We start from the raw sequence: 21,834 nt of genomic DNA, 5'->3' as shown, positions 1-21,834 counted from the left end.
CCTACTAGCTGTTTATACGCGGCTGTGGCGTAGTATAGTTCTCCAATCAGAGGGTCGGTGGTTCGATACCCATTTTGTTTGTTACAGTCGATGTGTCCTTGGGCAAGACACTTAACCCCAAGTTGCTCCTGAAGGCTTGCCATCGGTGTGGACTGGATGTGAATGAATGTTAGTTAGAGTCTGATGGTGGCACCTTGCATGGTACCCCTGTCATCAGTGTGTGAATGATATGTAATATACTACTGATTGTAAGTCGCTTTGGATAAAAGCGTTTGTTAAATGACTGTAATGTAATGTAATGTAATATACTATAAAGGTGTTACCACACCCATTTTGTTTGTTAAAGGCCCTGACTCAGACCTACAGTGGAAAGTTAGAAATGGTCTGGAGATTTATGGACAAGGAGGAGGAGCAGTAGTCAGAGGAGGGGGAGGAAGCTGTCTGATCCACAGAGAGTCCTCGATGGGGAGGGAGGCTGAGGCTGACACTGCCCGGCTGAGGCTGGGCAGCCCAGGGACTGCAGGGAGGATCGGTGTGGTGGGGGAGGAAGATGTGTGGGGAGGAGGTGGGTGAAGGTGAGGTTAAGTGAAGGGGAGAGCAGGGGAGACGAGAGGATGATTGGTATTTGGTCCGGCGGGTGAGATAGGAGAAGAGGGGGAGAAAGAGATAGAGAGAGGGCCACACACTCGTCAGGTGATCAGTCCATTGTCCGTGTTTCTTTGTAAACTCTTCAGCAACCTTACACCCTTAAGTGTCACTTCTGGTTAAAAAAAAAGTGTTGACAGCCGAAATACCCGAACTCAAGGTTTCAAAACTGTAGTCCACAAACCATTGACGTCATTGTGACTATGACCACTTCTTATTTACAGTCTATGGTTTTAACAGGGGAAACATTCAAGAACTACTTTCAACTCTCCAAATCATTTCATTGTTTTTTTCAACAATACTACTAGATGGTCAGACTATGAATTCTATTTCAAGTGTTTGCTGCACCAAGTACCAATAGCTTTACGCTGGCTGACTGTGTTAATAAAGAGGTCAAGCAAGAAGTCATGTAGGCAAGATTAGGCATAAGAATAAAATTGCAAATTCATTTGAACATGATGACAAGCATTCAGCCTGGTGAGGAATTAAAACTGTCAGGGACAAACATCAATTAAGGCCCTTAATCCATACACTGCCATGTGTTGCTGGCTTTCCTGGGATAATGCATGAAAAATGAGGAGGAACTTTTTGTAAAAAATCATGCCAACCGTTGTATGAGGATAAAGAAATTATAACATCAGTTAAGGACAGCAGGTCAAGGGCTGTATAATACTTTTGTTACAGTTGAGAAGGTGTTACAGAATTTAGCTTAATATAACCTTTTAACTGTAAGGAGACCCAAATGAGCTTGTTTTGAGCAGAAAAGGTGGTTTTGCCCACACTGTTACAGTTTGCAAATAATGATGACGCAGGATAATGTGCGTACGCCGTTTGGAAATGGAAGTACAAGAGTAATTGCAATAGCTTGTCAAGCTATGCAAGAGCATTAACCACCCACATCAGGAATGCAACCTAAACAAACTGATTTTTCCAGATTTTAGTGGCCCAATATTTGGTGGCCATATATATATATACTCGGTTATCTGTTGTAATTTACTGAATGTCAAACACCATGACATAGACAGAGGTTTGACCTTATTGAGTTTTAAATGGGCTCTACAAACAGACTGGTTTAATAGCTTTCAGCCATAGACCGAGCCGGTGTTTAGGTTTAACTAGTGACCATGTTACCTGGTGACTCTCAGAGGGATGTGTCGGTGGTCGCTTGTAGTGATGGGAGCCATTGAAAACACAAACAGAACATGTAGGTGTCCTCGTAAAAGCTTTCAATAAATGATAAATACATACTATCTGTGTTTATTATCTAAGCCAACCATTTTTTCTATAAGTTACTCCAAGTGGTGGTATCTAACCAGTTCAAATGGGGGGGGGCACCAAAAGCAATTTCAGTGGTACCAAATAATAATAATAATAATAATAATAATAATAATGATAATACATTTTATTTATAGAGCGCTTTTCAGAGTACTCAAAGACGCTTTACAGACATTTAAAAACAGCATATAAAAGCTACACACTAAAAACTTAAAACTTAAAACACACAGCATTAGTCAGACATTAAAAGCAGTTTTGAAGAGGTGAGTTTTGATTTCTGATTTGAACATTGAAAGATTATTGCAGTCTCGGATGTGTTTGGGGAGAGAGTTCCAGAGAGAGGGGGCAGCTATTGAGAATGCTCTGTCGCCCCATGTCCGGTGCTTGGTCCTGACTGGCAGAGATAAGAGGTTGGCATCAGAGGAGCGTAGCCGACGGGACGGAGTGTGGTGATGGAGCAGGTCGGTGAGGTAGGAGAAGGCCTGATTATGGAGGGCTTTGTGGGTGAGGAGCAGGACTTTGTATTGGAACCATTGTGCGACGGAACCAAAAATATTAAGCACAGCTGTAACATACTCCATGAGGTAGAGCGGTCTTCCACTTAACCTCATAGTGAGAGCAGCAGTGTTCAATCAAAGATGGCAGCCAAGTCAGTGTCTCAGTCTCAGTTTTAGTTTTTTAAGTGCAATGTTTTATGTCATTTGAACCTGAATGAGTGTTACTTCCCAAGAATAATGTCTTTCCCTCAATCTGGGATCCCTGGATTATAAAAAAATTTTGTGCGTGTGTGTGTGTGTGTGTGTGTATATCTACAGTGGGTCTGACCTGTGTAGGAAAGTTTCGTTGTGGCTCATCTTCTAAATGCATCAGGCCCTGGGCTCAGTGTGATGGAGAGTTGGACTGTGACAATGGCGAGGACGAGCTTGGCTGTGGTGAGACAAACACATAAACACGCACATACATAAGGTAAGATCACTCAGTCATTGAGTCAGCTAAATGGCCTATATATATATATATATATATATATATAAGGGAAAAAAAGAATGACCCCTGTTGACAAATTAACACAATATTGGTCAGGCATTAAAAAATCAAATATCAGCCAATCAATGTTGTACAGCTCTCATAAGATGTATTATAACATATTATATATCTAGTGTTGACAAAGTGTTTATGTGATGATTTGCAAATACATCCTGGAAATTTTTTCTTTTTTTTTTTTTTTTTTTTCACTTTTGGGTAGAACTGAAACATTGTCAAATCAAGTACCAATAGGACAGACTTTTACCTGTTTACAAATTATTAATATTTTTTACTAAATTAGTAATACCCTGTTTGTTTGTAAAAATGAATCAAATATTTTTTTTGTTTTTGTTTTTTAAAGCATGTATATATTTTATTTTTGTTTCATCTATATTACAATACACAGTACACAATATGAAAATGCAACAAATGCAAAATACTATGACTGCTGAAAACAGCACCACCATAAGAGCTATAGGTGAAATGAAATAAAAACATGTATAAAATATACTACAAACAAAAAGTTAGTAGTAAAACTAGAAAATAATTTTTCTGCAAAAAGTGCGTCTTAATGCTGACAGCTAAAATTAATTACAAAGCATTGCTGAGAATACAGAAGGTTTTAAAGAGCAAATGTATTGCTCTGTAATTAAATGTATTCAATTTTATGTGTACAGCCCAATATCACAAATAAGAAATTTGCCTCAGGGGGCTTTACAATCTTTACAATTTACAATATCCTATGTCCTTGGACCCTCACATCTGAAAAAGGAAAATGTGCACTAAAAAGCCTTTAACGGAGAAAAAAAAGAAGAAACTGAGGAGGGATCCCTCTCATAGGATAGACAGAAATGCAATGGATGTCATGTGGACAGAATAACTAACTATAAGCGTTATCAAAAAGGAAAGTCTTAAGCCTACTCTTAAAAGTGGTGAGTGTGTCTGCCTCCCAGCTGTAATCTGGAAACTGGTTCCACAGAAGAGGAGCCTGATAACTGAAGGCTCTGACTCCCATCCTACTTTTATATACTCTAGGAACCACAAGTAACCCTGCATTCTGGGAGCTCTGTGTTCTAGTGCAGCAATGGGATCTATAAGCTCTTTAAGATATGACAATGCAATTAGGGCTTTGTAGGTGAGGAGAAGGATTTTAAGTTACATTCTGCTTTTTACAAGGAGCTAGTGCAGAGACACTAATTCAAGGTTACAAGGTTAATTTTATTGTCAGTGTACAACTGAGCTGTGGAACAAAATACAGTCCGTAGTCCCATTTTGCTACATAAGACAATACACAAAAGGAGAAGGGTGGAGGTTGAATTAAGGAAAAAGAAGATGCTCTGAAGCTGATTATTCTGCAATGCTTGTCAAGAGAGCAGCAGGGGTAACAGGCTTTGGTTGGGATGGGCCTTGTATTTTAATATCGTATGGGTTCTTTGCAGGCACCGCTTGATTTTCTCTCTATGAAGTCTTATTGTCGTTCGTAATCCTCTTCATGTTCTGGGGAGCAGTCGTGGGTATACAGTGTGAACAGGAGGGGGCTGAGCACACAGCCCTGGGGGGGGATCCGTAGTTCAACACTAGAGTGGAGGAGGTGTGGCTCCTCCACTCTAAACTGCTGGGTTCTGTTTGTGAAGAAGTTATAATAACCAGTTGCCCAGAGCGCTAAGTTTATCAGTTTCATTGGTGATATTGTGTTGAATGCTGAGCTGAAATCAACAAACAACATTCTAATGGTATGAGAAGGTGATGTGTTGACCAAAGGGTGTTACTTAGTTTACATGATACAAATGAGTCATTTTCCCAACAACAACTGAGCAAACACTTGTTGAAGAAGACTGTGAGTTGCAGGTAAAACCTCTATCAATATAACTTTGTCTGTCTGTCTGTCTGTCTGTCTGTCTCCATGTCAGTGCGTCTTAGTGGGAGGAGCTCGGTCCTGCAGGTCCAGAGAGGGGGAGCATGGAGGACAGTGTGCTCAGAGGGCTGGAACAACTGGCTGGGGATCTCTGCCTGCAAGCAGCTGGGATACTCCAGGTTTGGACTGTGGCTCAAATCCCTTGTTTTCTTTTCCCCTTTTGTCTTACCACTTTCTCAGCTCTAACTGCATGTTATGGTGTGATTGAAGATTCATGTCCACTTAACCCTTATCCTGTATGTTTAGCTTGTTGTCTTGATGTGGATTGTCCTGCATTGTTCAGATGGCCGCATGATGGTCCACGCGAACAATGAATGTGAATTAGATCAGATTCTGATGAGCAGCTGGCCCCTTGCATGGTGGCCCCTGCTATCAGTGGATGAATGGGTGGGTGAATGGGTGACATGTGTGCAGCGCTTTTTTATACACAAATCAAAGTGTATATATATATATACACTTTGATTTGTGCTACAACATGCCGTTTGTTCATGACAAACTTAACCTTATTTCCTCACTAGTAGTAATGATCTAAGAATTGATTGTTTGGTGTGTGCACTTCCAAAACAGCTGTCTATCTGACGGATTGGAGCCATGACAAAACAAGATCTCCTTTACTGCTCTTTCGCTGATGTTTTTTTGTCTTGTTGTTTGGTGTGTGTGGAAGAGAAATGTTACCGCGCCTGTATAGAGCTGTTATACGGGCGGCTGTGGCACATGAGGTAGAGCGCTTGTCCCGTAACCACAAGGTTGGTGGTTCAAACCCCTCTACCGGCAACATGCCGAGGTGTCCTTGAGCAAGACACCTAACCCCAAGTTGCTCCCCGGGCGCTTCATTGCAGCCCACTGCTCCTCCGGGATGGGTTAAATGCAGAGAAATAATTTCCCCATTGTGGGACTAATAAAGGCTTAATTATTATTATACAGCCTGATAATGAGGGTAATAATATTGGGGCAGATAGTCACTCTACTATTATGATTGGTGGGAGAATTGTAGAGGAGACTGATGCACAGACCTGCAAATTTCATTTTTAGCAATACAAATTTTAGTGCCACGTCTTAGAGAGACTCAAATGGGGCCCGAGACATATCATCCGAGGTTGGAACAAAGTCAGAAGTAGGACTTAGAGAGTGGTTATTACAGACACCCTGCATAAACAGATAGAAGAACATGGCTGCCTGGTGGCTTCCAAGTGTAGAAGGTGAAAGACCCTTCTGACGTTGGCTATGCAGGAAGCACAGAATAACACTGATGTTGCACTGGAATGGGTCATCAACCTGTTTAGCACACCAGCACTCAAATACTTTATTACTTTATCATAATTGTATTATGAAGAGTCCTGGTGGAGGGGGCACTGGCATTTTAGATTACCTCTACATCCTCTTGAGGGTAACCCTGTTTACGTTCAAGTGCCAAGCAATTAGCTTCCATTTGTAAGGGGCTGGATGGAAGGTTTCTCCCCTCACCTGTGTCAGCAGGTCCGGGTGCAGAGGCAGGGGCCATGGCCTCCCTGACAAAAGGGACTTCAGGTTTGCAAACCATGTTTGTTTGGCCAGTTCGGGGCCACCAGGATTAAGAGTGCCCTTTCCTCCCTCACATTTTCCTGCAACAAGGGAAAAGGGGGGACTGCATGTAGCTGACTATATAAGTATTTGGTTGGTTTTAGGCACCAAAAGTACTTGTTAAGGTTTAGGCACCAGACATTATCTCAGGGGGTGATGTTGTCTGGTGAAGTAGGTGTATCTCGAGATAAAGTTGGTGTCGTGTATAAGGACCCTTCTCCTCTGCACTGACACGATCATTAGCAATAGATTTTGAGTTAATGTCCTAGCATTTTAAAATCACAGTACACAAATACAGAACATTTAGGAGGTTCAGTAATGTATATCAGTCTAATCGGATCATTTAAAAAACAATGTTATCATGTCAAAATGTCATCATCAGCTGTACATTCTGTCTGTGTTGCTTGTGTGTCTGACAGGTATGTGGAGTCATTCTTCGTCTCTCTGATCTCCATTGAGCAGGACCTTCAATACAACCTGGTGTCCATCAACCTGAGCCAGTCGCAGATCATTAAGCTCCAGAACGCCACAACCTTCAGGTAGAAAGCACATCCCGATTACGAGGCAATGGAAAAGCATGCAAACTTACTGGGCTGATGGTCAGTAACACTTGGCAGCATAAAAATAATTTCAAGCAACTCTTTTAGAATTGGACATTTGTGGGCTGGAATGAAGCCTTATCTAACTCATTCTGCGAAACACAGCTTTTATTTATTTTGGTAAAAAAATGAGTTTGAGAGTCTGTGCAGCTAATTTATTGGCAATAGCAATTTCCAAATATATATTGTATATCATTTTAAGTTAATGTGTATCTCCAATTTTATAAATAATTATGATCACCAAGTTGAACCTTTTGGTGTACATTGTTTCCAGTCCTGGCAGCGGTATCTGAAGGCTATTTGTTTTGATTGTTATGATGAAGATGATTTTTAGTTGTAGACTTATTACAACCAGTAGCATTTGGACATTGGCTGCAATCACAGAGGTCAGCAGAGCGCAGCTCGAATTTCAGTTAGATGGCGGGACAGACGTTACGTTGCATGGCAGCTGGATTTTCACGATGTCTTGTGATCTCGCCAGAATCACAGGATCAAATATCACAGCCTAGTCCATGGCTGTGTCGGAAATCACTCACTACTTTATAGACCAATATCTAGTGAGCACCATTTTGTAGTGTCTGAAAGTGAAGTGAGAATAATTATACTCTACATAGTGGACTCAAAGTACCCCACAAGGCTTCATTAAAAGTAGTGTACGACCGATAGCCACTGATCAAGCACTATATACCATCATGCATTGTGCTAAAGGAAAAATGGCAGATGGACGAGAGGAGAGAGAGCAGCGCAACTGAGACAAATCCATGAGTTGTGGCACGAAATTGTTGTATTTATCGTGAGCAGAGCAGCAAACATTTTTTTTGTTTGAGCAAACATATGTCACGTCAAAGAAAAAAAGAAAAACATAGAATATAGTGGATTCCAAATCTACAACTTTTTTATGGAACAATACTGGGAAGCTACAGAATGATGTAAAAACCGAATAACTTAAATAAATAATGGAACCACTATTTAAGTTTTTGCAAACAGCATATTTTCTGTTTTACAAGAGAAAATAATTCACTGATGAGGCTTGATCTTTGGTTTGGCAGAGGTCAAATAGCATGTATGATTAGCCCTACCTTTGTTATAGAGCAGCCACAGCAGCATCCCTAAGAGTTTCTATGGGAACTATCAATGTCAGATAAATAAAGTGAAGTAATAAGTATAATATTTCTCTCTGAAATTTAGTGGCGGAAAAGAAGGGACTCAAATAAAGATCCGGAAGAACAGTACAGAGTAAATGCAATCAGTTACCTTGCTTCCTTGTTGTCAGATGTCTTCATTGACATTGATTAGTGCTCTTCAGTAACTGTTGGAGCCAATCTCAGAAACATTGTTCTCCATTTGATCCCTCTGTTTTATGATCTGTAAAGTCATGGACATTAAAACCTTTATTTGTAGCACTTCGCCATGTTTTCTGAGTTTTTCTATGATTTGACCTCCACAGTCACACTCAGTGCAGCTCAGGGAAGGTGACCACTGTCAAATGTCTGGGTGAGAAAAAACACTGCAGACTTCATTAAGTCATGACTTTCATTTTCTCTGAGGATCTTAGATTGAGTCAAGAAGAGCATGTGTTGCATGTGTGTACGTTCTTGCATGACATTCAAATATGTGTCTCTTCTATTGTGTCTTTGTTGGAGTGTATGTAGGTATGTGTGTTGTTACTTAAGACATAATCTGTATTTAAAAAGGTTTTGTGATGTTCGTAGAAGCAAACAGCAAAGGATAAATGTAGTTATATAACTGATTTATGACCAGTTTGCGAAGAGTGTGTTTATGTGGCTTGTATGTATATATGCATGTATGTTTGCATGTACCAGGGTTCAACTTTTATGGATTTGTGAAGGTTGATACTTTGGGGTCAGAACTTCTGATATTCAATACTTTCGATCAATATTTATACGCTTTAAAGGGGCACCAAACCAATTTTACACATAAAGATCATATGACTACCATAAGGAGCACTAGCCTGTTTTAAAAGTTTTCCTTCAGACTTTTCCCCTAGTCAGGTTGGTACAAGTTGGTACAGTTCACAGCTCACAATCAACCTCATCACAACATCTTGCCATGTATTGAATCTGCAGTGCATGACCTAATCAAACTATGCTTTGCAATGGGATTTAGCAATAAGGAAATACCCACAATCACCATATTATCAAAAGCATTTGGACTTAAAAGAGACATTGCTATGAAGTGGTCCTATTAAGAGGAAAACAACATACTGATTTGAGTTTTGTCTCGTAAATTTACAGCTTTAACTCAGAGAATTTGAGAAAAATCTTGGAAATTTAAGACTTAAATCTCGAAAACTTCTCAGCCTTCCTCTGAATATTACCACCCTCTTTCGGCTCCGTAATTCTAATATTTATTTTACCTACCTTGGCCCTGATTACTACCACTGTAGTACTGAGGCAAGGGACCCATGGCAACTATTCAGTGCTTGGAGAAACTTAGGAACACATGACAGTTGCTGACTGATATTCAGTAAAGGCAAGACTGAGTCATCCAGCACATGGTATTAATCCAGTGCATGTTGTCGTATCTTTCATGCGACAGTGCTGTTGAAGTGATGAGAAAGGATGCTCCGCGGACACTGTTCTTGCTGGTATAATGAAGTTTATTACAAACAAGCAACACATGTCATGACGGACGTCTAGAGCGCCCGGAGGTCTCGAGTCGAATGTGAGAGTCCTACCTTTCGGGCGCTCACACCTTCTTATATAGGGTACATGTTATTCACATTTGGGCTGAAGTCCAGATCATGTATGGGGCTCCGTCATTCTACACATTTGCCCTTTTGGACCCTGGTATCCTGCATACCTGCTTCTTATCTAAAACAAAGACACGTGTGGCCTTCGCTGTATTGTGCAAGACCTGAAAATATACCACAATGTGAAATAGTACTGTGTTTGCATCCATGCTTTAGAAATGCACAAGCTTACCCATGACCCCTGTGCATCTGTCCTCAGAGTGCGGTTCCAGACCACAGTACAACACTCGTATTGTTGGAGGTAACATCTCCAAGCCCGGTCAGTTCCCCTGGCAGGTCAGCCTCCACTTCAGCAGTGAACACCTGTGCGGAGGCTCCATCATAACATCACGCTGGGTCCTCACTGCAGCACACTGTGTGTATGGGTGAGTCATGCAAACTCAGGCAATCTACATATGAGATGATGCAAGCATCCAGAAGAGAAAAAGAGGTGTGTAATAAGGCAAATAACCAATTAGGTTTTCAAAAGTAGCTAATTAATACAAGATAAGATAAGATACTCCTTTATTAGCCCCGTAATCATACCGCGATTACGAGGGGAACGTATGGCTGTCGTCTCTGTCAAAATCACTAAATCTGAAAAAAGGACAAGGAATTTACGTCTGGGCACAAGGGGAGGTTATGTCCCCCTCGTTTTTCAAAATCGATTTTCCCCCTTTTAGATTTTCAATTAGATTTTCCTGCTTGATGCTGGATTTCTCTGTAAAATTTGTGTTATTCCAAGAGTAAGATTGTGTTTGATGCCAGATAAAATTAAATTGATAAGTCAGTCAGGGTATCTGCAGGTTTCTTATAATTCAATTCAATTCAATTCAGTTTATTTTGTATAGCCCAGAATCACAAATTACAAATTTGCCTCAGAGGGCTTTACAATCTGTGCACATGCGACATCCTCTGTCCTTCCCTCACATCGGCACAGGAAAAACTCCCCTAAAAAAAACCTTTAACAGGGAGAAAAAAGGAAGAAACCTATGGGAGAACGACAGAGGAGGGATCCTTCTCCCAGGATGGACAGAATGCAATAGATGTCATGTGTACAGAATGAACAGCATAACAGTTCTTAGATACAACACATTCAATGTATATGACATAAATGATTCATATAATAAGACTACTTATAATAACAGCAGCAATTATTACAGTTATAAGCATGTACTTTATAAAAAAAAGGCTGTAAAAGATATAAAAATGTCAAATTTAATTTACAAATAACTAAAGGTAAAACTTCCTTAAGCGGGCTAGTCGGAATCAGGTCTAAGAGACAGGTGGAAGGTTTAGATGTACAAGTCAATTGATGAAGGTCGATGGTATAAAAGCAGTCTAAAAATGTATCAGGTTTTCCAAGGTTACTGTATTAGATCGTTACTGGTTGAGGGCAGGAGATTATTAATTTTGTCTCTAATCGTTAGAATCTTATCATTAAAGAAGTTCATGAAGTCACTACTACTGAGGTTTATAGGAATACACGGCTCAACAGAGCTGATTCAACAGAGTTACAACACATTCAATGCATATGACAGAACTGATTCATATAATAAAGTAGTAACAATGGAAAAAAAATCTAATTACCAATAATAACAGCAGCAGTGGATATAATAGAATAATAATGATAATAAAAGGATAAATGGTATCTGTAATAATAATAGTAATGTGACTAATAATAATAATAATAATGAATATAGTAGCAGTGGGTGTCAGCAGGGCCACGGCAGGAGGCCTGACCACGGTCCAGATATAACCATGATTCATGGAAACCTGCGAGGCGAGAAAGCACAAAGACTCCAGGGAAGAAGCAAAGTCAGTAATGTGCATTAATGGAATATGAATTCATAAAGATGGAGAGGGAGAAGAGGAGAGAGGAGCTCAGTGTATCCTAGGTAGTCCCCTGGCGGTCTAGGCTTATTGCAGCATATCTAGGGGCTGGACCAAGGCAAACCTGAGCCAGCCCTAACTATAAACCTGAGCCAGCCCTAACTATAAGCGCTATCAAAAAGGAAGGTCTTAGGCCTACTCTTAAAATTGGTGAGTGTGTCTGCCCCCCGGACTAAAACTGGAACCTGGTTCCACAGAAGAGGAACTTGATAACTTGATAACTGAACAGGTGCTGTAGCATTCTGGTTCAATTGGGGATATTTCAGAAACTAATAATAAGAAATAACAGTAATCTAGTCTAGAAGTAACAAATGCATGAACTCATTTTTATGCATCGGTTTGAGACAGGATGTGCCTGATTTTTTAAATTTTACGTAAAGGTGAAAAAAGCAGTCCTTGGAATTTGTTTTATGTGGGAGCATATATAAGTTGAATAAAATTGGTCCAAGCACAGAACCTTCAGGAACTCTGTGAAAAACTTGTTTTTTGGATCGAGGATTCATCATTTACGTACACAAACTGGTATTGATCTGATAGATATGACTTAAACCAGCTTAATGCGATTCCTTTAAAGCCAATCAAATGTTCTAGTCTCTATTATAAGATGTGAAGGTCAATGATGTCAAATGCAGCACTCAAATCTAACAAGAGATGTACAGAGACAAGTCCTTTGTCTGATGCAATTAGAAGTGCTGTCTCTGTGCTATGATTCACTCTAAATCCTGACTGAAAATCCTCAAATAAACTATTGTTATGCAGAAAGTAACACAGCTGATTTGCGACTGCTTTCTCGAGGATCTTAGAGAGGAACGAAAGGTTAGATATAGGTCTATAGTTAGCCAACACCTCTGGATCAAGAGTGGGTTTCTTAAGAAGAGGTTTCATTACAGCTAGTTTGAAGGCCTGTGGTACATGGCCCGTCAGTAAAGACAGATTGATCATTTCTAATAAAGAATTGCTAATTAAAGGTAAAACTTCCTTAAGCAGCCTAGTCGGAATCGGGTCTAAGAGACAGGTGGAAGGTTTAGACTTAGAAATAGTTAAAGTCAATTGTTGAAGGTCGATGGGAGAAAAGCCATCTAAATATATTTCAGGTTCTTCAGCTGTTTCTAAGGTTACTGTATTTGAGGATCGATCGGTACTGGTTAAGGGCAGGAGATTATTAATTTTGTATCTAATAGTTAGAATCTTATCATTAAAGAAGTTCATGAAGTCACTACTACTGAGGTTTATAGGAATACACGGCTCAACAGAGCTGTGACTCTCTGTCAGCCTGGCTACAGTGCTGAAGAGAACCCTAGGGTTGTTCTTATTTTTCTCTATTAATGCTGAATAATAGGCTGCTCTGGTATTATGGAGTGCCTTCTTATATATTTTAAAACTGTCTCAGCAGACTAACCACGATTCTTCCAAATTGGTGGAACGCCATATCCTTTCAAGTTTTCGCGATGTTTGCTCTAATTCTTGGGTTTGAGGGTTATACCATGGAGCGAACCTCCTTTGTTATATTATCTTCGTTTCTAGAGGAGCTATAGAGTCTAGTGTCATTCGCAGTGAGCCTGCAGCACTATCGACAAGATGGTCAATCTGGGACGGACTAAAGTTAGCGTAGGAGTCCTCTGTTATATTGTAAAATGGTAATGAATTAAACACTGATGGAATCGCTGCTTTAAATTATGCTACAGCATTATCAGATAGACATCTAGTGTAGAAACTTTTGCCTAATGGCGTAAACTCTGGTAGTATAAATTCAAAAGTTATTAGGTAATGGTCTGATAAAAGATGGCTCTGTGGAAAGACAACTACATTTTCTACTGTAATGCCATATGCCAGAACACGGTCGAGGGTGTGGTTAATTGCATTCAGTGTTGAATTAAAAAGACATGGTAAATAAGTCTGTTCATGTAACATTATGTCATCCATAGCAACAGGCTGAACCCTGACCCACCTCTTCTCTTCAGGAATGTTCTCAGTTCCTCAGTTAAAGTGTCTCAGCAGCTTTGTGAAAAGGTTTTAAGAGGATACTCTTAGCAAGGAACCTTTAGCTACATTTAGGAGGCAACGGAATCCTCTTATAACACGGAAGTGTGCTGCTCCACATGCGTCTGCTACAAAGCACTGAACACAAACATCAAAAAGTTGTAAGACCTTAAATCACCTAAGTCCCCACTAACTCATTTAACCTGGCAGAGTGACCCCCAAACTCTGTCCAATAAACAAGCTATTTGTTTACTGAACATGTGACGTTTAAAACGTTGTGATTGGCTCATTTTAAAGAGGAGATCCATGAATGAAAACCAAATATTATTGAACTCTGGCCCTCTCATAGACTGCCATGAGTATTGTGTTTCACTGTATCTTCGACTGTCTGTCATCAGGTTTGCAGACCCCTCCATGTGGGTGGTCCACGTGGGGCTGACGGAGCAGCCAGTCCACGGGGCTCAGTCTCTGGCTGTGGAGCAGATCATATACCACCCTCGCTACAGACCAAAAGGACTGGACTACGACATCGCGCTGATAAAACTGGCCATGTCACTGGCTTTCAATGGTATTTCTTTTATCTTTCAAGACCCTGCTGAATACTCACAGTCCTTCTCCTTAATATTCTGCTCTTTTTTCATACACTCAAATGCATGTCAGCAATTTCAACACACTCAGAAGAGACCAAACGATTCAATTCAGTTCCAAGACTGACAGGATCTGAGGTGCCCTTTAGCAAAGCACATAACCTCAACTTGTTCAAGTGTAACTACTCTGCTTAAACTATGGTTGAATTCAATTAAATACAATTTTATTTGTATAGCCTAACATGACAAATCACAAATTTGCCTCAGAGAGCTTCACAATCTGTACAGCATACAACATCTTCTGTGCTTGGACTCACATTGGAAAAAGGAAAAATGTCCCCAAATAAACCCACTAGGGGAAAAAAGGAAGAAACCTCAGGGAGAGCAACAGAGGAGGGATCCATCTCATAGGATCACCAGAAATGCAACGGTCATGTGGACAGAAGTGAACAACATAATTCAATTACAACATAATTCAATCCATATGTTATAATTGATATATACATTGAGAGTAATAAAAGCTGTAGTAGCACTAATAATAGTAGAATAATAATGGAAAAATGATTACTAATAACAGCAGCAGTGGATATGATAGAAAAATAATGATAATAAAAGCCGTAATAGTGATAGAAATGTGACTTCTACTAATAAAAATGATTGTAGCAGTGGGTGTCAGCAGGGCCACAGCAAGAGGCCCAACCCGGTTCAGGTAGAACCTTGATCCATGGAAACCTGCGAGGCGAGAAAGCACAAGGATTCCGGGGAAGGAGCAAAGTCAGTAATGTGCCTAAATAGGACATGAATACATAAAGATGGAGGGAGAGAAGAGGAGAGAGGAGCTCAGTGTATCCTAGGTAGTGGTGAGTGTGTCTGCCCCCCGGACTGAAACTGGAACCTGGTTCCACAGAAGAGGAGCCTGATAACTGAAGGCTCTGGCTCCCATCCTACTTTTAAATACTCTAGGAACCACAAGTAACCCTGCATTGAGGGAGCGCAGCTCTCTAGTTGGGAAATATGGAACTATAAGTTCCTTAAGATAAGACGGTGCCTGACCAGTTAGAGCTTTGTAGGTGAGGAGAAGGATTTAAAATGATATTCTTGATTTAACAGGGAGCCAGTGAAGAGAAGGTAATACAGGAGTAATATGATATATTTTCTTAGTTTTTGTTAGAACACGTGCTGTAGCATTCTGGATCAACTGGAGAGATTTAAGAGATTTATTAGAGCAGCCTGGCAATTAGAATTGCAGTAATCTAGTCTAAAAGTAACAAATGCATGAACAAATTGTTCTGCATTGCTTTGAGACATGATGTGCATGATTTTGGAAATGATCTAAATCGGTGAAAAAAGACAGTCCATGAAATTTGTTTTATATAGGAGTTAAAGGACATTTCTTGATTAAAGATAACTCTGAGATTCCTACGGTAGTGCTGGATGCCACGGCAATGCCATCAAAATAAACTATATCGTTAGAAAATTTATTTCTGATCTATACACAGCCATCAAGAACAATAACTTCAGTTTTGTCTGAGTTTAACATCAGGAAGTTGCAGGTCATCCAGGTTTTTATGTCCTTAAAACATGCTTGAAGTTTAGCGAACTGGTTGGTTTCGTCTGGCTTGATAGATAGATATAATGGGTATCATCTGCATAACAATGAAAGTTTATGTAGTGCTTGCTGATAATATTGCGTAATGTAAGCATATATAAGGTGAAAAGAATTGGTCCAAGCACAGAACTTTGTGGAACTCTATGTCTATGGCGTGCATAAAGAATTCATTGTTAGTGCGTATCCTAAAATGTCGATCAAATGCACCAGTCTCTGTAATAGGATGTGATGGTCAATGGTGTCGAATGCAGCACTACAATCTAACAATACAAGTACAGAGACAATTCCTTTGTCTGATGCAATTAGAAGTGCTGTCTCTGTGCTATGATTCACTCTAAATCCTGACTGAAAATCCTCAAATAAACTATTGTTATGTAGAAAGTCCCACAGCTGATTTGCGACTGCTTTCTCTAGGATCTTAGAGAGGAACGGAAGGTTAGATATAGGTCTATAGTTAGCCAACACCTCTGGATCAAGAGTGGGTTTCTTAAGAAGAGGTTTCATTACAGCTAGTTTGAAGGCCTGTGGTACATGGCCCGTCAGTAAAGACAGATTGATAATTTCTAATAAGGAGTTGCTAATTAAAGGTAAAACTTCCTTAAGCAGCCTAGTCGGAATCGGGTCTGAGAGACAGGTGGCAGGTTTAGATGTGCAAGTCAATTGATGAAGATCGATGGTATAAAAGCAGTCTAAAAATTGATCAGGTTTTCTAAGGTTACTGTATTTGAGGATCGATCGGTACTGGTTGAGGGCAGGAGATTATTCATTTTGTCTCTAATAGTTAGAATCTTATCATTAAAGAAGTTCATGAAGTCACTACTACTGAGGTTTATAGGAATACACGGCTCAACAGAGCTGTGACTCTCTGTCAGCCTGGCTACAGTGCTGAAGAGAACCCTAGGGTTGTTCTTATGTTTCTCTATTAATGATGATTAATGCTATTTACTACTGGCGGAAACTTTATTCCCAAACGTTATGGGGACGTTAATCCCAAACGTTACGGGGACGTTATTCCCAAACTTTATGGGAATTTTTTCATTGCATAATCAATCCATTTCCTGACAGTTATCTGGGTCTAAGTATCATTAAACTAATTAATTATAGCATCAGTAATTATTCTAGGATCATGACATTCTGACAAAAGATGACATGAAAAATAATTCTAGGCCATACTTTATGTTATTCAACCTTTATTTAGTCATGCTAATGCCATTGAGATTTTGATTCTTTTTATAAGGGGGTAACTGGCCAAGATGGCAGCGTAATTTAACCACTTACAATTTTGCATAAAAGAGACCACAGACTTAAAACAAACCAGCAAATGGCATCATTCAAATAATTTCTATTCTAGTATCAGAACAAGTACATTCAGTGCTGAAATGATTAATCCTGTTTTTAAAATATTCATGCTGATAACAATGAAAATGTCTCTGTAGCTCACACCAAGATGAAGGACCAACAACTTTAAAATTTAATTCAATTCAATTCAATAAAAAAATAATCCAAATAGTTATGGAAAAGTATTCCCACCACATTACGGGAAAGGTTACGGTTTTGTTTTTCCCAAATGTTTCGGGATCGTTATTCCCAATGTATTTGGGAAAGTTTTCCACAAACGTTGTGGGAATGTTGTTTCCCGAATGTTGTGTGAACGTTGTTTTCTCAAACACTGCGGAAACGTTATTCCCAAACATAACTGGATTGTTATTCCAAAACCTATGGAAACGTTTTTCCCAAACAATGCAGAAACATTATTCCAAAACTATTCCAAAACGCTATGGTTATTCCCAAACGTTATTAGAATGTTTTTCCCAAACGTTATGGGAACGTTTTTCCCAAATGTTAACGGAACGTTATTCTCAAACGTTATGTGATGTTATCCTTAAATGTTATGGGAACATTTTAAAACATTTGGGGAAAAGGGCTACCGAGATTCTTCCAAATTGATGGACCACCATATTCTTTTAAGTTTTCAGGATGTTTGCTTTAATCAATGGGTTTAAACGTTATACAATGGAGCGAACTTCCTTTATTATAAAAAATTATTCTAGAGGGGAAAAAAGGAGTCTAGTGTGATTTGCAGGGAGCCTGTGGAACTATCTACAAGATGATTATTTTGGGAGGGACTGAAGTTAGCGTAGGAATCCTAATATTGGGCCGCTACCAGGTGTGAATGTGTGTAAGCAAGCATTCAGATCCATACAAACTTTAAGGCCCTTACCGTGTCAGTTTATATTATGACTTTGTGGTGTAAATTGGTGGTGTATATCCCAAAACAAGTGAGTGTCATTGTGTGTATAGTTGTCTGATGTCTCAGCTTTAGTTAGTCCTCACCTTTTTACTGCTTCACCTTTTGGTGAATTTTTTTGTGTGAAGCTGCTGACCTGTGTGTCATTTCAGTCAAAACTATAGCAGCCACCACCAGAAAACAAGATTTGTATGTAATCAAAAAATGCATGATTGATTGATGTTTGTTATGGTGGAAACAGTGCACACACATTTTTGTGTACAGTGTGTTCGGTAGATGTGGGGTCATTGAAATTCTCCTCTGTAGGCTTTGTTGAGCCCATCTGCCTGCCAAACAATGGGGAGGAGTTTGAGGAGGGCACCATGTGCTGGATCTCTGGATGGGGAGCAACGGAGGATGAAGGCGGGTCTGAACAGATAAAACAGATTATTTCTAGTCAATTATTTCAGCTACTACATTCTCAATTTGTTGTAATGTAATAACATCTGTGGTCGTGCCCTCTGACACGTGCTTGAAACGACGTGCTTTTTCCAGGAGAGACCAGTGTGGTTTTGCGCTCAGCCGTGGTGCCACTCCTCTCCACTAAAACCTGCAACCAGCCAGAGGTTTACCAAGGCCTCATCTCCTCCTGGATGATCTGTGCAGGATTCCTAGAGGGAGGGACGGACTCCTGTCAGGTACAAATGGGTTTCTCTAAGCATCGATCATTTCACTGGGAAGGTTTCCGAGCAGAGGAGAGCCCTTGAGTGAGAGACTTGCTTCTTTACACTGGAAACATTTCAATCAGATAACAGAAGTGTTTTTCTTGATTTAATGTTTAATCTGGAAGAACAGAGCAAGGTCACTATTTTACTCTCTGATTATTCAATTCAATTCAATTCAGTTTATTTTGTATAGCCCAGAATCACAAATTACAAATTTGCCTCAGAGGGCTTTACAATCTGTGCACATGCGACATCCTCTGTCCTTCCCTCACATCGGCACAGGAAAAACTCCCCTAAAAAACCCCTTTAACAGGGAGAAAAAAGGAAGAAACCTATGGGAGAACGACAGAGGAGGGATCCTTCTCCCAGGATGGACAGAATGCAATAGATGTCATGTGTACAGAATGAGCAGCATAACAGTTCTTAGATACAACACATTCAATGTATATGACATAAATGATTCATATAATAAGACTACTTATAATAACAGCAGCAATTATTACAGTAGAATTATAGCCATGAAAATAGGGATAGTAATGTGACTAATAATAATAATCGAAGTAGCAGTGGGTGTCAGTCGGCTCACAGCAGGAGGCACGACTACGGTCCAGGTACCACAACGATTCATGGAAACCTGCAGAACGAGAAAGCAAAAGGGCTTCAGGGTGGAAGTAAAGCTAAAATGCTTAATGGTACAGGTAATAGTAATTGTAATGTGACTAGTAATAATAATAATGGTGGTAGCAGTCGGTGTCAGCAGGGCCGTAGCAGGATGCACATCCACGGTCCAGGTCCAGCCACGATTTATAGAAGCCTGCGAAGCGAGAAAGCACAAAAACTCCAGGGTAGAAGCAAGTCAATAAGCGTAATAGTACAGGCAATAATAATAGTAATGTGACTAATAATGATAGTGGTAGTAGTAGTGGGTGTCAGCAGGGCCTCAGTAGGTGGCACGATGACAGTCCAAATATAACCCCGATTCCTGGGAACCTGCGAGGCGAGAAAGCACAAGAACTCCGGGGAAGAAGCAAAATCAGTAATGTGCATAAATAGGAGATTAATACATAAGAAAACAGAAGTGTTTTTCTTGATTTAATGTTGAATCTGGAAGAACAGAGCAAGGTCACTATTTTACTCTCTGATTATGGGTCATTAGGACCCCATTCTCAAAAAGGTTGCAGACAGGCAGGTGGCCCATCAAATAATTTTATTCAGGCTGAATTAAATGATTGCATGGGCTTATTACAGTCCATAGGAACAGTCATTGTCAGAAGTGAAACTGACAATGGGAGAGAGTTCCAAAGCTTACAGGCATTTCAACACAAATGCTTACATGTGACAACTCCAATGGTTAGATTACATCAGTAACATTTAATAGATTTGAACATGATCAGTTTACACAAAACTATGGGTCAACCTGCACTGCAAAATTCAAGTAATAACACTCTTACATATCTGATATTTTACTAACAGCGACTATAATAGATGTTTTAATGTCAAATGACTGTGTGATATTAATATGGCAACGTGAAGGCGTTTGCTTTTGTGGATGAATACATGGAGACCTCTTTGTTTATCTGTCCAGCCACAACTTTACTTTTTTTGGTTCACTCTCGCTCTCAGAGGAGCTGTTTTCTTAGAAGACCTGTAAAAGACTCACTGTAACAGCAGACGGACAGTTCCTCGATGTCTTAGGTGTCAGTGCTCTGATGTATAATAAGAAGGTGTAATAAGAAGACGATAAGTACTGTTGTAAAATGAGTTAGAGGACAACATTCTTGCGATGTATACAGCTTCAAAAAAAATGAAGTGAACAAATACATTTTAGGCCGACTGACTTTCTGCTCACAGAGAACCAACGACACTGAACTGAACCTTCAGACGGGCACTCAGAGAACAACCTGCCGCTCAACGTCAGTAAAAACCAAAGAGATAATTGTTGATTTTAGAAAGAAGGAGGCAACACACACCTCTGTCTACATCAATGGAGCTGAGGTGGAGCAAGTGAACAGTTTTTTTGTTCCTGGGAATGAGCATCACACACAACCTGACATGGTCCTCACACTGTGGCTCAGTGGAAAAGAGCGGGTGGTCCTTCAATCAATGGATCCGCGGTTTGATCTCCGGCTCCGCTAGTCCACTTAAACCCAAATTGCTCCAGCAGGCTCTTCTGACTGTGGTACAAATGATTAGTTAGAGTCCTGATGGGCAGGTGGCACCTTGCATGCTAGCCCCTGCTATCAGTGTATGAATGGGTGTGAATGGGTTGATGATGATATGTAGCGTAAAAGTGTTTTGAGTGGTTGGAAGACTAGAAAAGCGCTATACAAGTACGGACCTTTAAGACATCTGGGTTGGTGTGAAGTACGATGAGCCCCTGGGAAAGCACGATGGAACTGTTGCCGGAAGGAAATGCTTTGAATGTGAGAACAAATATGGTGGATTTGTGAAGCCCCTGAGTGTGACTGTGGGAGACTTTCCTGAGGAGAATTACGTAATGTAAAAGCAGGAATGGACTGTAATGTGACAAAGAGGCTGGTGTTTTTTCAGCCCTGTGATTTGAGCGTGAATCTCAAGATGCTTTATTCACCAACCAGAGATTGTCAATGTAATTCAACTTTCTGTTTTGTGCTACTCTGGAGCGTATGATCTAAAGAGCGGAGTCAAAAGATCTTTTGGTTTAAATTCCTTCTCACTAACGCTGACGCAACCTGATAGATGTGAATGTCAGGTAATACATCTCTGTGTACTGAACAAAGCTCTTATTTATTTCTTAAGAAAAAAACCTAAGAAGGCAAGATGTCTGTGCCAAGTTCTTGTTAACTTTTACAGAGGCATCCCGACTGAAACATTACAAACTGGTATGGGATGCGCACAGCACAGGACAGGAGGGTTCTGCAGCGGGTGGTTAAAAGCGACCAGGACATCATTGGTACCATCTACTGAGCATCAGTGATGTTGGTGAGAAGAGGAGGCTGAGGAGAGCTAAAGGATATTAAAGACAAAACCCACCCAGACACAGCCTGTTCACCCTGCTGCTGTCT

At 40.1% G+C, this 21,834-nt stretch overlaps 1 protein-coding gene across 1 annotated transcript in view; it reads left to right on the top strand.

Annotated features, from left to right (window-relative positions):
- tmprss3a (transmembrane serine protease 3a) overlaps positions 1-21,834 on the top strand; it is a 28,893-nt gene that overhangs the window by 5,708 nt on the left and 1,351 nt on the right. Inside the window, exons 5-12 of the mRNA XM_054615753.1 lie at positions 2,736-2,852; positions 4,854-4,977; positions 6,838-6,957; positions 8,465-8,511; positions 9,990-10,155; positions 14,041-14,210; positions 18,393-18,488; positions 18,621-18,763. Of these exons, the coding sequence (XP_054471728.1) occupies positions 2,736-2,852; positions 4,854-4,977; positions 6,838-6,957; positions 8,465-8,511; positions 9,990-10,155; positions 14,041-14,210; positions 18,393-18,488; positions 18,621-18,763 (983 nt within the window). The remainder of the gene's footprint in view (positions 1-2,735; positions 2,853-4,853; positions 4,978-6,837; positions 6,958-8,464; positions 8,512-9,989; positions 10,156-14,040; positions 14,211-18,392; positions 18,489-18,620; positions 18,764-21,834) is intronic.

This window comes from Anoplopoma fimbria, chromosome 16 (assembly GCF_027596085.1).
Source record: "Anoplopoma fimbria isolate UVic2021 breed Golden Eagle Sablefish chromosome 16, Afim_UVic_2022, whole genome shotgun sequence".
NCBI lineage: Eukaryota > Metazoa > Chordata > Actinopteri > Perciformes > Anoplopomatidae > Anoplopoma > Anoplopoma fimbria.
Note: the sequence above shows the minus strand (reverse complement) of the source record. Positions and strands in the feature narration are given on the sequence as shown.